This window comes from Anoplolepis gracilipes, chromosome 14 (assembly GCF_047496725.1).
Source record: "Anoplolepis gracilipes chromosome 14, ASM4749672v1, whole genome shotgun sequence".
Lineage (NCBI taxonomy): Eukaryota > Metazoa > Arthropoda > Insecta > Hymenoptera > Formicidae > Anoplolepis > Anoplolepis gracilipes.
In genome coordinates this window covers 1,838,069-1,856,287 of record NC_132983.1, presented here as the reverse complement: position 1 = coordinate 1,856,287, position 18,219 = coordinate 1,838,069, and the positions used below count along the sequence as shown (strand labels likewise).

Genomic DNA, 18,219 nt, shown 5'->3' with positions numbered 1-18,219 from the left:
AAAATTTTATTCAGGACTTCATTATAATCCTAATAATTAAAAAAAATTATTAATTATAAATAATTTATTAATAATTAAAATTTCCAACCCGAAAAAATTAGACTTTTAAAATTGTACATTTTTTTATGTCGAGTGCTACATTTATATTAATGTGCTAGCTCTGCGTGAAAAGAAGGAACCGGTTACCTTTAGTCGTCCATTTATTTTCACATTTTCATTATAAATAAGATACGCACATATTCGTTCATTCTGATAACAGTGGTTGCTCCACTAGTTATGCTCCTTAATTTTACGACTCGCATGATCGAGTAATCGCGTTTGTCATTCGACGAAACTATTGACTGTTATATTTAAGTGCTTGTTGATTACTCCGCATCTGTTTTTTTTTTGCTCGCTTTTAAGTATTCTGCAACTACAACAACTTGTGGCACAGTAACATTATTTTTTTTCGCCATTCTAAGAACATTTTAATTGCAATAAACTTCCTGAGAGAGAAGTGGGATAGTGAACTAATGGCCAGGAGGATTACATTCGAATTACTTAACACTGCGTGTTTGGGCTTAGGCAACTATATTGTCTCGAAATTTATCTTCTATTTATGAAAATTTGCTTTCAACAAAATTTACTTTTTTTATTAATTAATAATATTAATAAAATTATTATATAATATATATATTAATTAATATATAATATATATATATATATATATATATATATGTATATATATTATTAATTAATAAAAAAATGTGATATACACTTTTAGGCAGTACCTTTCTTGAATGACAAGGCAATACAGTATATTAATACAATGTGCTAATTCCTACATCGTGTTGTTATCGAGCCTGTACAACGCAAAAGTCCCAAAGACATTCGAGAAAATCATCCGAATAACATCCGGATTGCATTTTCTAGACATTTTTTTGAACATTTGTATTATCTGAAAATTACATAATATGAATCTGTTACTTAATCGCCAGTTTTCACTGCCATTGTGTCGCTGAGATTAATTGCTATTATGTTAATTATCGTTTTAAAATTTTACGTTTATGCGAAATCAACCTTTCCTTCTAAATCTCTGACGATAATAAACGCATTACTAAATATTGAGAGCGATGAGTGTATTTACAATAATGCTTTATCTATTTCTGATGCATCTCTCTATTTAATGTATACGTATGTGTTTTCTTCAAATAATGTCAAATCCCAAAGACGTCTTTCAAAAATCTACGAAATATTTTCGTAGATTAAAGACATCTTAAACTCATCTCTTGGGTTTGTACGTTGTCTTTGAATTTTCTCACGAATTGGCAGTTTCCACTATTGGACCAATCTACGTTTCCGCTTAAACAAGCAGCTACGTCGCGACAACTGCATTTCATTTAACGCTTTTTCCGCAATCGATACTCTCTGAGTATGAGCGATTCAGAAATCGTATTAATTACATTACATTTATATTATAATGAATACTATACTCTTTATAATCGCCATATTCAAAAATATCAACAGGAAGAAAGTTAATGGGAATTCTGCCTCGATGACGCGGAATATTGATGTATTTGCTCTTAATTCTACATTTAGATAATACAGTATTAAGACGTAATTATTTGTCGTGTTTAATACCTAGCCTTGTCTCTTTCGCACATTCTCTTTCTCTCTGTCTCTTTCATTCTCTCGCTCTTTCATTCTCTGCAATTCATACTCTTCAAGGTCTTCGCTTGATAAGGCGCGGGATCATTGAGGTGACTCGATGACGTCGAGGTCGGTATCAAAATGATACCTTTTCGCAAAATTTCCGGCGTCGTTTGAACGAGATCAGGACGACGAGACTGATTTCGAAGTGACGCCGATAACGATCGTCGATTAAGGGACAGACGGACGTTTTTAAGCCTTGACTGCTTTTATAAGGAGATCGGTGCTGAGGGACTTAGGCCTCTCGATGGGCAATCCTAGAGCGCGGTCCCATACCAAAGATGCAAGCACGCCCAGCGCGCGCGAAACGCCAAACAGAACCGTGTAATAATTCATCTCCTTCATGCCATAGTATTGCAGCAGCACACCCGAGTGAGCGTCCACGTTTGGCCACGGGTTCTTTACCTTGCCGGTCTCCAACAGGACCGGCGGCACCACCTTGTACACCTGCGCGACCAGCTGCAAAAGAGAAGATTACATCAATATTGAAATCTAATAAGCTGACAATGAGTATAATTCTCTATAATTAGTATTATACAAATTTAATTTCCATTTAAATTAGAATATTAATTTTATTTCGTAACGGAATATATTTTATATATAACTATATATTTTTTAATAAAAACAACATAAAAAAAAAATATTTCAAGAGAAATTTAATTTTCTTGATTTCAATATTAATACTCTTAAATTCTTCAAGTGAGATTATAATGAAATCAATTATCTTCTTCACATCTCGCATAAAAAAAATCCTTCCCTTCGCATGTTTAGAACATACTCCACGTTCTAGATCACGCGTGACTTACCTTGAACAACGGATCATCCGGCAAGTGTTTTAACGCAAACTCCCTCTGGCATGTGTATCTCGGATCGGTTTTCCTGAGAACGGCGTGTCCGTAACCGGGCACGACCTGGCCGCTCTTCAACGTATTCCAGATGAACTCCTTGAGCTTCTCGTCGCTTGGATTGTCGCCGACCTGAGAGCGTAGTTTCTCCAACCACACCAGCACCTCCTGATTGGCTAGTCCGTGCAGCGGTCCAGCCAGACCATTCATACCGGCGGCGAAGGACAGGTACGGATCCGACAGGGCTGATCCCACCAAGTGAGTGGTGTGCGCGGACACGTTACCGCCCTCGTGATCCGAATGGATCGTCAGGTAGAGACGCATCAGCTCGATGAACTCTGGATTGTCGTAACCGAGCATGTTGGCGAAGTTCCAGGACCAATCCTTGCCTGCGTCGACTGAACCCAGGCCCTTGCCACCCTTGTAGAGGTTACGGTAAATGGTGGCCGCCACCACCGGCAGCTTGGCAATCAGGTTCATCGAGTCCTCGTAGACGGTTTCCCAATACTTGGTCTTGTGCACGCCCTTATTGTACGCCTTGACGAACTCGCTCTCGCTGTTCAGCAGCGTAATTGCCGCCGAGAACTGCGTCATTGGATGCAGACTCTTGGGGAAGTTGTTGAGGGCCTTGACCACGTGTTCGGGTAACGAGCTCCTAGACGCCCATTCCTGCGAGATGGCCTTCACCTGCGCCTCTGTGGGCACATCACCGGTGATCAGCAACCAGAAGAGACCCTCCGGAAGCGGTTCCGCGCCACCGGCCGCCTTCGGTAGGAGTTTCTGACACTCGGGGATCGACTTGCCGCGGAAACGGATGCCTTCCTCAGGATCGAGCACCGACGGCTCCCACACGAGGCCCTTGATGCCGCGCATACCACCGTACATCTGCAATTAAAAAAGAATGTTATTTATGTAATAATAGAAATAAAATTAAAATATATAGTTTTCATTTAATTATTTGGATCTTTTTGCTTATTTTAACCCTCAAACTGAACACGTGGGTCTTTCGTGTCCGTGCCATTTTTAATCCATTGTTTTAAAAAAATATTAATAAATCTCGAGGTTGGAAACTTATCCAAAAAAAAGTTTGTGTCAAAAGGGACTTGTAACTGAAAGGACAATTTAAACAGTTCATTCAGTGCAAAGTGCTGGCGAATCTAAATCTGAATCTGACACAAATAACCCCCACGTATTCGCTTTATGTATTATATTAAATAAGAAAGAGTGAATAAGTAAATTTTTTTAAAAATATTGTTTTTTTGCTGTTAATCGTTTTTTATAAAAATAACTTATAAATTTACAATAATAATCTTACTAAAAAAGAAACAAATTGCTTTAATTTCTATTGTGTTCATTTATTTTCATGCTAAAAATATCTTTTGTTAATGATAACAAGCAACAAACAGGGATTGTATGTATTAATCAATTTTTATACTGTAGATTGTAATGTAAATTACATTTTGTTTTCATTTTCTTTCAAATAAGTTACGTAAAGATTAAAAAAAAAATTTTCCTCAGAAAAAACACATTTTTTTATACCTGAAAATTATCTATTTTCGATCATTCAAATAATTATATTTTTTTAAAGCCGTAGACATATAGTATTTTTTTTTTCGTAAACTTTGAACTTTGAACTAAAAATTCCTGGAAACCTTTTTGTTCAAAATTATTTTTTCAAATTTTTATTAATTTTTATATAAAACATCTATGTTTCCAAATCTTGATCTAACAAATAACAAAAATATAGTATTTAAAAATATTTTTTCTTAACTCTACTACATAAACTTTTAGTTTAAACTTAAAAAAAGATGTGTAAATTTTTTTAAAATTTTTGAAATAATTTTAGAGTACAAAAATTAACTCGAACTCCAGTTACCCACGCGTTCAGGATCACGGTGCCAAAAAAACGTGTTCAGTTTCAGGGTTAAGTAACATTACCTATTAATAAATTACAAAAGATCGAATTTCTCGAAAATGGTTAATTAAAAAAAATTTTCCTCAGTAATTAATATTAACGACATTCTTTGCCTAAAAGCTGGATTCGTGAAAGAAATATCGAAATGTTTTTAATTGATCGTAGAGAGATCACAGATAAATAAATATAAATACACATGTAGAGCGATCAACGAGGTCTTCACGTGCGATAAGTAAGATCGTCACATGAGAGCTCGCGATTCATTCGGTGACGATTAATCTCCACGTGTTTCTTTCGACTGATAATCGCATGCTAAAAAAAAAAATCCGCCAGTTACTGTCGCAACAATCTGCATGCGCAGACGAGAGAACTGTCAATGCGCGATACGGTTATCACGATCACATAGTTAGCACGCTGTCGCGCGATCATCCTATAGTCCTTATCATCAGAATGGCAAAAAAAAATAACTCATCATATCACGTGAAATCTTTCCTCCTCGTGGGATTCGTCAACCGAGAATTGATGATTATTGTAATTAATTATCAGTATCCTAAGTATACACTGTATATAGCTAATTTTAACCGCGATATAAAACGAGATTATAAATGAGAGAGAGAAAGAGAGAGAGAAGAATTTCATAAATTATATTATTAATTATATTAAATTAAATTATCTAATTTCATTTCGAGAGAAGATTGAAAAAAAGATCAAAAGTATTGTTATTTTAAATGCTTGTAAATAAAAAAAATGTTATTCATTAGTAGCAATAAAATACATACCATGTCGACAGTCACTTCTCCGACCTTGGTGGATCCATGATTCTTACGAAAGGCTTTAACGCGCTCCTGCTCCTTTGGAATCTTCTCTGTGAGAACCTTCTTCAGATCCGTGGATGCGTCGGTCAGCTGTCGCGAGAAGACCGTCGACGATAGTTTCTGAAAGAGAAAGAGGAATTGTGATAAAATTGCAATTGTTAAGAATAAGAGAACGCATTAAAAAATATAAACGAGAATTATTTATGGATAAAAAATTATTAAATAATTCAGAGAGGAAAAATTCGAAAAATTATATAATATATATAATACTGTAAAATTATATAATACTATAGTATAAAAATTATATAAATCAAATTATAACCACTATAATATATGTTCTCCGAGTATTTCAATAAGTTTAATATTCTACAATTGAATGTAACACATATATTTCATTGCAATTTTATCTTTTCAAATTATTTCTTCGACAGACTACACAGACTTTTCTGACGTGTATGCGCGTTTTAATTTGATGAATATCTTTCGTACGTGACATACGCTATGTAAAGAAATCACAATAAAAGGCACACGTGGATTACGTAAAAAGGACAAACCGTTATTAATTACAAATCGTACTGTCAATTGCACACGCGAGTGTTCATCGGGCTTTTGACAAATAGCAATTTCATATTAAGAAACGACAGGAAACGATTCCTATGAAAATACTCTTTTTCAATAGCCATATAATTTGTGAAATTGATGTCACAATTGATTATAACATTTTATAACAATAAAATTCAATTTCTAAAATTCAATTATAATTATGTGCATAAGAAGTTATTAATTTATCCTAACAACGGTAATTTAACATCGAAAGGACGAAAAGTTGTCAATTCGCTCCAAAAATGATTAAAAAGTAATCTTTATCATTTAATTTTAATACTATTAATCACGTTAATATTATCAATCAATTCAATTGAAAGATTGTTTTTAGAGAGAGCACGATTACGTCACGATTACTCGGGAATTACGCGGTGGATACGTTTTTTTTCGTTACATCATCTGATCGACTCTTTATGACGATGTAAAAAAAAAATCATCTCATCTCGACACGCATCATCGAACGTCATGAAATAGTCAGATAAGAGCAAGGTCACGGGATCTCAGTTCGAGGTCATTATTAACAGTTCGCGGAAACGCCATCATCATGAATTAATCCCTTTAATTTCTTGACGAAGAATAGGCAAGACGATTATGACCTACTTGGTAGTAGGTCTTTAATACAATAAAGAGTTTAATTTGAAAATAAAGATATAGTGAGTTTAAACATTTTGGAGCTGAACACGAAGTTTAGGACATTTTACATCGCGAATCTCTCAGTGTATCAAGTAGCAGAAATAATAATGTAATATACAAAGATAAATGTAATATTATAATATCTAACAATATATATTTATTTTATAATATTTTATAATAATAATAATAATAATAATAATAATATACTAATATTAATATAAACAATATTAATATATATTAATATTATAATATTATTAGCTATCTTCCAACAGTATAATAATAAAATAATAGTGAAGCAATACAAATGATAATTGCAAAAATAAAAAGCGATAATAAACAGTGACATTTAAATATTCAAATTTTGACGAGAAAAGGTGAAGACCGATTTATTGTTACATAATTGCATGATATAGGAAAGGCACATACAATGTATACAATGTGTGAAATTGACAAGTCTCGGAACTCTGGAGTGGATACAAAGATCTATCGCAGTCTTATCTTTTTTTTCTTTTTAAGCGAAACAAAAATAACTAATATTTACTTAAAACTCCTTCATTTGCGTTATGTCTAATACACTGCGGTCAGAACTAATTTATGCAAGAACTTTAACACACACACGCGATAAATGTCGACTTGAATACTTTGTGTACACAGAACGACACTCAGCAGGTAATTAAGCCAAGGTAAAGTATAGTAAACTTACGGAAGCGAGTATCAGTTCAAAACAATGAGATTACTTCACTGAATTTTTGAATCTAAATTTTCTTTAAATTTTAGTTTGATTATTAATTATTTTAATTAAAGGTAAGGTACCTTTTTAACGATTTTAATTATTAGAAGAGACAATTTTTCTACTAAACTTTTTATAGTAAAATTTACAAATCTTTATACATGTTTGACGTTACATAAGATATATTAATTATAAATAATCGTCTTTCATATTATAAAAGAAAACATAGCTAAATAAGAAAATATTTCCACCAAAATTAAACTTCATCTCATATTCATTTGTCTATGACCTCGATAGACATCGTTTTTTAATCATCTTATTAATTAGTGTAATTGTTTTTTTTTTAAATATTATTAAGTGACAGAATAACTATGTGTTTTACCATAATTCACTTTCGGAATTTTCCGTCTTTGAAATAAACTTATCAGACTAATATTCTTTGAAAGAGCCATTGTTAAAATATATTATTATTTTTAAAAAGAAAAATCCATTGATTTCTTAAATTTATTTTATTTTTCATTAACATATAACATTCATTATCTTTTTCAACATTATTTTAATTAATTATTCATAGCGATATTTGAGCAAACATAAATTAAGATAAAAAAATAAATAATTTATTTTTAAAAAATAAACCATAACGAAAAGAGAAGTGTCCATAAATATGTCTACAAAATTGTGCGAAGCACACAATAAAATAAAAAAAAAACTTTAAAATGCGAAAGTAGCACATCTATAAAGACTTGGACGGATTTAAATTAGTATATAAAAAATATCATGTATCAAATAAAAATTTTCTTCTTCTTCCTTCTCTAAAATACACTCTTAGATCGACCTAAAGAGAAACCAAGTGTCTCACAATATATCGCTGTCATGTCACGATGCACCTTCAAATTCAAGTAACTCGATTCAAAGATCACGCCTCGTCGCAGTTCTTATCATCTGTCTGATAGTGCACGTTCCACGTTATATATTTACGCAAAAAAGCGGTAAGACGCGTGTGATTATGTAAGGCCCGGGTAAACTTAACGCGAGGCCTGCACTCGAATGCAATTCGATCTTGACAGTTGTACAAGGTACAAGTGTCCTTCTGTCAGAGACATCCTCCCGATCGATTTATCAGAAGCGACGAAACGGAAATTCTCGATCGGTATGTAAAAAAAAAATTTAAACAAAGTCTCATGGAAGCGTATAAAAAATTACGAATTCGTATACTTCAGGTAAATAGTAATAATATTTTTGTTTTCGAATACGGTTATTATTATATTATCTTAGGAAAAATTTGAATATATATGATGAAAAAATAATATATCGATGATATTTTTGCGGCTGAACGGGAACATAGTTATTGGACGGAACGCAAGATCCGGGAAAGAAGCCAATGACACAGCTAAAAATAAAAGAATTTTGTTAGGCTCGTCGTACAATTCGGGTTGAATACTAATGAATAAATTCGGATGCGCGATGTGAATCTGATAAGATGGGATTTTCGGAATATCAGAAATTTCACTCTCAAACGCATTAATTTTTTATATGTATACATATGTTTCCAAAATATATGCAAATTGTTTACATCACTCTGTACAAATTTCAAGACGAAATATTATAATTTTTAATAATTAATAAATAACAATAATAATTTACATATAAATTAATAATAATGAACATTTTTGTCTGCGCTAATAAACCTGCTACTTTGTCTTAATCGCAATTATAATTTTAATGTTTATTTATTACGATGATGAACATTCGAGTAGGTACTAAAAATATCATCAGTACAATTTCCTGTTTTCTCAATCGAAAAAAGTTATCTTATCTATCAATATTCGATTCCGCGAAAGCTTAGATAGCAGGAGCTAAAGGCAAATCGATTGAATTGGAAGATGCCTGAACTTCGAGGGTCAATCATGCTTATAGCAAATGTGTTTAACCTTTTAATATATGCAATTAACCTATTAAACCCTGGTGGCAATTGTAATCTCTTTAGAAATAACAATGTGTATGTAAATGTGTGTGTGTGTGTGTGTGTTACTCGTAATACTTAAATAAAGAATGTCCAAAAAAAAAGAATGTGCGTTAAAATCTTGTATGTTTATAAAATAAAATTTTATATATCTCGTCAAATTCTTTTATATGCTTTTTTATATTTTTTATGTGTCAGGACAATTATAATAAAATTTTGATTTCATTTCTTATATCAGTATTTCTCTCAGTATACATATAATCTTTTTTTTTTATTTTTAGAAGATTATGGTAATAATTGATTATTTATTGAACTATTAACTGCAAGATGTACGTATATGAAAGCTTTACGAATTAATTCGTTGACTCGCTGAATCGTTATGCAAATGCATTGCGCGAAATGCGAGTGGCATCGCTTTCAATATGCAACGCGAGATTATCGGGTTAAATTGCGAACGATGCGTCGATATTTATCACGTAGGTGGTCGTTGAAGAGCAAATACACGAGTCAATTTAAGCGGAATGTCACATGGCTTCAGTGACACCGTGTGATGAAAAACAAGCTACAAACAAATTATAATAAGTTTACAAGATTTACGAATATTAGACTTTAACAAATACTAGCAAATAAAATGAATAGAGAGAACCGAGATTATAATATAATTTTATTATTGTTTGATACGTTCTTTTCTAAAAAAAAAGTGACGTGACGTATAACGTGAAATTAATAATAACTGATAAAGATTTTAATATGTCTATTAAATCATTTTGGCGAATGATAACAAAATTATTTAGTCTGGCTGGGAGGCAAAGTTCACTGTGTACATTTCTCTGTAATTACGAGATTATAGTCTTCCATGTATGATCTAATTGTAAGCCATATAAGTAGAAAGAGAGTTGACTGACTTTCCCGATAATAAATGATTTTTTAATGCAGCCTATATATTTTTTCATTTTTAAGTTATTTCCATAATGTATTACACATGAAATTTTCGTTATACTATTTATATAAAGATATATCACAGAAAAAAAGTAAGTGTCAAATCAAAACTTATATACTCATTTGAACGCGTTCATTGTTTCATATATACGCAACAATTTATAATCTTCTTAGAACAATTTAAAAATTTTAAACTTCAACAATATTATAATCTTATTTCAATATTACAATTGTCATTTCAAGAATAAAATAATTATTTTAACTTTAAGAAAATTATAATTTTTGATTTGTGTGAACATGTGTTATTTTCTATCCAACATCTTTTCCTCTCTCCATTCAAGAAAATTATTCTTAAATAACAAGAATATATTTTTCTTGGTTGAACTATATAAAATGTCTTCATCCAAGCAAATTTTCTTTGTTTAACGCAATGTAATCTCATTTCAAGATTTACATTTTGAAACTAAAGATATTGTCAAAATAAGAAGAATATTCTTTTTTTCTGTGCATACATGTGTAAGAAAATATATAATATATTTTAATATATTATGTAATACGTGTTAAATACGTTTAAATATATTAAAAAATTTCCTCTGTTCTAAAAAAAAATACTTTAAATTAGATTTAAAATAATATTAAATGTCAGATTAATAATAAAAATATATATTATATTCCACTTTTTTCGATAGATGAAATTATAACCTTGCCATTATGTATATCCTATAATGAATAGACCTTCACCTCGATCGTCCGGAAAACCGGATGATAAGAACTTTCCACATACACATAAAACGCTCTATATCTAAAATATTCGCAATTGCGTATTCTAAACACGTGGAACAATTTTTCTTATTTTAAGCATATATCAATTGCAATTGACGAAATAAAATCAATACTAATTTTATTTGATAATAAATCAAATATTATATATATAAATGAAAAAAGAGAGGATAAAATTTTGGCCAAGAAAAACTCGGTATTGTATTTTGTAGCGTCAATAGAATACGAATAGCGAATTGTAATAAATATTACATTTTTAGAATTAGATTGTACTTAAATATGACAGAGAAATATAAAAATCTCCTCTCTCACTTTTTTTTACATCAATTGACACAATATCTGCATCATTCATAGAACGATTAATTATATCAATGGAAACCGCACGTGTTGGATGACAAAGTGATCGACGATGTGAAATAGATCTCGTCAGCAGTCTCGTCATTGCCGCGAATTTTATCATCCTAGATTTGACTAATACAAATAGCACATTTTACTCTGTTTTATTATATAACCCGCTACTTGTTTTCGCATCGTATATATTCATGCCCGCGATTATCTCATCTCTCCGTGTGTGTAAAACCGCATCTCCGATCGTAAAAATCCAATTGTCACACAACGGGATTGAGATACCGCTCGTTGTGTGATAAGGAAATATTCACACTGAATATTTCACGACCTCCTGACACATTTCTCACAAGGACAAAATCGATTACTCATACTTTTTCTTCTAATTATTAGATAATAATTTTCTCTTTTACTTAATTAAAAATAATAAAAAAATCTCAAGTTTAACGACGATATAAGCAATAATTTTATAATAAGTTCCACTTTTCATTAAATTATTACATGTTATTTAAATTTTATTACATGTATAATATTTATTTGACATAATTATACGCATGTAATAAATAATTATATATACAATCCGATAATATATTTCGTCTAATTACTTAATAAAAAAAATTCATAATGTATTAATATTCCATTTTTATAATTGCGTTGAATATTAAAAAGTCTTTCGCGTTGTGCTTTAACATTGTCACCATTTATATGAAAACTGTATCTCATTGCTTATCAACGGACTTTGAGAACATAGGCGTCACAACAATTTCGAGATTCGCGCGTGCATCAGGTCAGTTATACTTATTATTAGATCAATCAATGATCACTGTGAGAGCGAGGGATTCGGTTACGATACAGGAAGTCAGACAGCGCGATCTCTTTTCCGTGAGTGACAATTACATCCTCAGCAAAATCAATATATCGCAATATTTTCACGAGGACATATCGTACTATTTCGAAATCATCGCTGCTAATGTTGCATTTTTTATGAAATACGATTCAGCATATTAAATCGCTTCCTCAAAATCACTGACGAAATTATGACATGTTATTTAAATAATACGTAATAATAATAATAATATGTTACTGATAATTGCTGGATGTATATACTTTTAATTGTAGTAAAACAAGTAATCTCCAAAATGCAAAAAATATAAAATAAAAAATAAGTAAAATTAAAATAAATATATGACGGTATGAAAATATGAGTTATTTAAAATAGAATTATCTAAATATATGTGTTATATTTAAAGAGTTTCTAAAACGTATTCTAATAGCGTATTCTTACTTACATTTAAAAAAATAAAACTCTAGAAATGTTAAATACTCTTTAAATTAGTTAACATCAATTATTATATAATTAATTTTTGTATTTCGAAATTATATCAGTACTTCTATATTCGACTACGCGTATAAAATATTTATCGAATCAAAAAATCGTAGATTACTTAATTTTTTATACCACATACCTATTCATCATATAAAAAAAAACACTCCGAGAAAGAATTGGATTTTAATTTCAAATTTATCGACCAAAATCGTAAACCTTATTCAGACTTCTTTTCTCGTCAATTCAAAATGGTATGGATTCGCGAAAACTTTTCCGTTTATATTCTCGAAAAAAATACTCCTATCTTCAATTATTAAAAATTACAAATTTGAGACAAATACAAATTAGAGAACGGAATATTAAACAAAACAAAAAATTTCCCAGCATCTCCTTTTGTATCTTTAAAGTATTTTTTAAATATATAAATCTATAAAATTGTCTCTAAAAGTAAAATGTAATTATGACTACAACTTATTTCAGATAATCGCGAATAAATACCAGTTCTCGAGTAGATATACGAGTTTACTGTGTTTTGAATTCATGGCCTTTCTATTGCGCTTGCTAAGAATGGCCTCTCATTCTTAAGCTTACAACATTCTAGGTCGCACGATAGCGGTATAATAAAATCCTTAATGTTAGAAAAATTACCATATATATGACACGATTGCATATATATATTAATGAGGTTAATCTATTTATGTTTAATTCAAATAATTTACAAATGCATTTATAACACAATAAGCAAAAATACAATTTGTATAAATTAAATATTGTACTAATATTAATATATATATATATATGAATTTTAAATAAATTTTATATAATTTAAATTATATATTTGTTAAATTAATTTTTGTTATTAATTAAGATGGTTAAAATCATATACCATTAACAAATTCGATAAGATAACTAAATCTGAGTGATTAATTTTACGGAGAGAGTGATAAAATTTGGTGCATTAGCTGTTTAATCAACGCAACTCGTATTCGATTAATTGTCGGGGAATCGTGTGAGAATGCTCTCATTATCACCAATTGCGTAACAGACCCGCTCTGAAGGGTATTGCCAGTCGGAACACGCTCACACTCGTCGTTCACGATTATCTAATTGATCTCGCGCCATATAATCAAATGGCGCTAAAAGGAGCAGTGATGAGGGCCCAAGATGTCAATCTTCATAAATTCTAACAATAAGATGCGAATTCAATAGTATTCTGAGCTTAATAAATTTTTTCATAAATTGTAATAAAATTATTGCGATATGAAATTGCAAATTTTAATTGTAAATTTATGATTAAAGAATTTTTAAATTATTGTATATTATTTAAAAGAGAAACATATGTAACAATATTGTACATAAAAAGAATTATTCTAGATTAAAATGTATAACTAAAATTCAATTGTGTGTAATTTCACGCAATGTTTAATTCGTCTGCCAGATATAATTAAAATAAAAAATATATTTTATACAAAGCTTAATAAATAAAGATACATTTTTATATACGAAGGTATGAACAATGATAGAATTTACTAAAAATGAATGAAGGTATCATGTTTCAGGAATATATTTTTAAAAATATAATACGTATATAAAAGAATAATAATTGAATGAATTTATCGAATCAGTTTGGTGCAGATAAAATAAAATGCGATATCATCAAATTGCACTTTAACCATTTGTTTAAACAGCAAAATAACATGTGATCAGGTAAATTTGGGTAAAGCTTATTAAAATCGCTATATTTTCGGACGTCAAAATTTTATCTAAAGAACGTTATATTCCAAAACGGATATCTGGAAACATATGCGTCAATATTTTACATGTCAATATTCAGCGTAATATTCAACGATAAGGTAATATTTTTATGTTATCTCTAATTAATATTTGCATCATAAAAAGAATTCTATATGTATAAGAATGCTTGTAAAGAAAAGCTATGAGCATACGATATGCAACTGCAATACCTCCATTAACCTATGGAACGATTAATAATGTATAATTAATAGATCTTTAGTAATTGATACCTATGTTTTTTTTCTACACATCTTTAACGCATTTTCAATTTAAAGTGAGAATAAAATCGACTGATATGCAACTGCAATACTTCAATTAATTTATGGAACGATTAATAATCTATAATTATTAGATCTTTATAGTAATTGATATCTACCTATGTTTTTTTTCCACACATCTTTAATGCATTTTCGATTTGAAGTGAGAATAAAATCGACTGCAATTTTCATACAGCAGACGTATGTACATGCTTTTAATTTTAAAACTGTGACATAACTAAGGACATTTAAAATAGCATCGTTGAACTCGCATCAATTTCGAATTCTGTTGATGCATATTCTTCTCGATAGAATCTCGAAAAGACAAAACAAATAAATATACAATATATATTTCCAACAAAATATAATTAAATTGATAAAAAAATTTCTAAATTGAGAAATATTTTCTACTCTATCGCGTCTGATAAAAAACTTAAATTACCGTGAAAATTGTATGTTTAGAGAAAGTTCTTCGCGACGACTTGTCACGGATAAAATAACGCTTTTAAAAGGAGTAAAGAAAAATTTTACGAAAGGCCTTACGAAATTCGCAATTGGCAATGAAACTTGTTGGCATTCAGAGAGTTAGGTCAAGAAGAGAAAAGTCTAATAATAGACGACGCGCATGTGTTCGCAAGCTTGAAATGAAAGAATCGCCCCTGAAATAGTTTGTTAGGACATGACTGGTATCGTCAGCATTAGGTAACAGGTATAAGATGTATAACAATCGACAGAAAACTCTGCGAGCCTGCCAAAAGTCGTAACATAATAAATTCACAAGTACTACTAAGCTTCCTAATTAATATCGGATATTTAACAATAAGCATTAAGAAAATTACAACGTGATAATAGCCTCATTATAAATTTATGATAAAAAAAAAATTACCCTCAAAACTTGTTGAAAAGAGTCGATTAATTTTTTTAGGACGCTTTACGGTTCGAAATATTTTGACTGATTATATAAATCTATCATTGTTAAAAATATAAAGATTTTTAATCGGTTTGACAAACTTTGAAGCACGATTGAACTACTTGATCTAATTAGCCGGCCAAATAATATATCACGTGATCGACAGTATGGACAAATTTTTCATCTCGAAAATTGCCGCTAAAATTAGCCAGCCTTTAAAAAAAATCACTCAATGGAGAACACGCGAGATGAAAAGGTTCCTCTCAATACATACACGCTTATACATGCCACGTGTCTACGCACGCGCGCGCTCGCGTATTGTATAACTCCAATCTCGTTTATATTATTTCTTTATAAAGATACATGAGATATGGTTTCTTAGAAAATAGATAAAAATGTACATTTTTCTATTTCACATTTTATCCGTGTATCGAAACAATTAAATGAATCGTAGAATATTAATAAGACTTCTTGGCGAGCGTGACTTATTATTTAATTCACAATGTTGAATAATTATATTAAAAAATGAATCTGCTTTGAATTGAAATGTATATTGATCCCAATTTTCTTGTTTAAAATATGTCACTTGACTAGAGCGTCTTTTGTTCTAAAACGCGTCATGATATGTTCAATGATAGTGACCCAAATCCCTGTATTCTCTAAATGTCACAGAAATTTTTCAAATACATATATTAATAAAAAGAGATTTCTAAAAATATTTTGATAAACAAGATAAAGTACAATTAAAAATTCTGAGTGACCAGTTTAAGACACGATATTTGTTTAAGCAACTATAATTATTTAAAAATTCAAATTCTGGATGAACACAAATTTCTCAGTCATTCTATATAAACCGGTATCGCAAAGTCACGCGATGCATGTCAATCGAGCAGACGTACGTGTTCACGAGGATCTTGAACACGCGCCGGCACGCATTGCGTAATCATTGCGCGTGGAAATAATTTTCCTCAACGTTCAGGTAGGAGAACCTGTCGAGAATCAAAAAAAAAAAAAAAAAAAAAAAAAAAAATTCGTTCTAGCTCTTGTTCGTAAAAAAAAGAACATAATTCAACTTTTTTTTTATCAAACGTCACGTGAAGTCCCGTAGTGTGGTTAATTAGAACAAAAAATGTGATGTCAGCGTTACTTGGTGAAGGTGTCATCGACTAGTTCAACGAATGACGAGTATGAATAATTCCATTATCGTTGTCGCAAAACAGGTTTATTTTGCGAAAAAGTCCCGGATCGATCTCGCGAAATGCATATGGAGACGCGAATCGATCGACTTAAATACTTAGAGATACAAGAACCCCGGGAAGTCCTTATGTAATTCTCTTACACTAGCGTCCGAAAATGACCTTGATTGTATAGCCTAGGAGTCTTTCGATCAATTTCAATCTTTTTTTAATATGGTAAAGATAATTTGTGTCAAGGAACGGGATGTCCGACTTTCTGGGACACCGTGTATATAAGACTGATGATAATTTGACATGGATAAAATTTCCTAAAGGTCGTGATACAATGTGTGTACATATATATATATATATATATATATATATATATATATATATATATATATATGTGTATATACAAAGCAATACATCCACTTTAATGTGCCGTATATATATTATATAATATTTAAACGCAAATATATATACTCTTCTGAATTGAGATTAGTCTATTAAAAAAAAAAACCGCGATGAAGGCATTTTTTATTTGTAATAACACTACCACAAAATGACATTAGGTAGACCACACATATTTAAATAGTATACAGAATATTGTGTGTGTTATTCTTGTGGTCGCATGTTTTTATACAAATATGTTTATGAGACGTAAAAGTATGAGATAAAAATTATTATTCAAATATTATAAAATCGAAGTTTAATTGTTCATGAAAATGCGTGCGATATCGAAAATTAAGGCACACATATCTATACATTTATTTACAATTACGTTCAATCTTTTCAAAAAATAGATGTAAGAATGAACCAACAATAAAAATCCTGTTTACTGTAAACATTCGTTGAACGTGCTCGCGCATCACAAACATACATACAATCATCTCACAAGCACCATATTATTATCCCAAAACCGTCTCATTTTCTAACAGACGAGAAGATCGATCGTGGCCATTCGAGGCATCCGTTAATCGACAATTTCAAGACACACACCCACCCCCTCGATCTCGCAACGAACGGGATAGATTTTTCGGTCAATATTAGAAAACACCACCGGGGGAATCCGGCTGGTGTTACCTCCGAGAGAAAAGGAGAATTCGCCCCAAAAATCTCAGCCGCGGCGTCCTCCTCGTCCTCGTGGATTTCGAATTTCTAACGACGCGAGTCGGGAAATAAACGACTGACAATTCGACAGGTGAGCCTTGGTGCTGTCCCGGGAACAGGGGAAGAAGAGAAGGAAAAAGCGCGAGGGGACGGAGTCCCGACTCACCGTAAGCTCGAGGCAGCGTCTCGGGGTGAAGCGAAAGAGCGCCATCCTGTTCTGTGAGGTGGATTAATCCTGCGCGCGGAATCTCTTCTTCCGTCTCTCGTACTGACCGACTCGACTCGATCGTCTGACTAATCGACCGGTCCACGCGATGCTTAGGCGCCCCCAACTCCGACTCGACTGACACGCGTCGCGCCACTTTCACTACTGATCTTACGCGGCGCGC

General features: G+C 31.2%; 1 protein-coding gene across 1 annotated transcript; it reads right to left on the bottom strand.

Moving 5' to 3' along the window:
• Window positions 1-46: 46 nt before the first annotated feature.
• Window positions 47-18,185, bottom strand: Kdn (citrate synthase). The gene is made up of 4 exons (XM_072906320.1): window positions 17,997-18,185; window positions 5,229-5,384; window positions 2,496-3,419; window positions 47-2,148 (listed from the first exon to the last, which is right to left on the bottom strand). Exons 1-4 carry the CDS (start codon window positions 18,039-18,041, stop codon window positions 1,882-1,884), a joined length of 1,392 nt encoding a protein of 463 aa, XP_072762421.1. The 5' UTR covers window positions 18,042-18,185; the 3' UTR covers window positions 47-1,881.
• Window positions 18,186-18,219: the final 34 nt, after the last annotated feature.

What these genes read in the sequence shown, in the direction of transcription:
- Kdn (XM_072906320.1), bottom strand. Translation starts at nt 18,041, where the DNA reads ATGGCGCTCTTTCGCTTCACCCCGAGACGCTGCCTCGAGCTTACG. An exon ending in GACGCTGCCTCGAGCTTACG is followed by an intron (nt 5,385 to 17,996) that starts GTGAGTCGGGAC and finishes TTTCTCTTTCAG; the next exon opens with AAACTATCGTCGACGGTCTT. An exon ending in CGGATGATCCGTTGTTCAAG is followed by an intron (nt 2,149 to 2,495) that starts GTAAGTCACGCG and finishes TCTCTTTTGCAG; the next exon opens with CTGGTCGCGCAGGTGTACAA.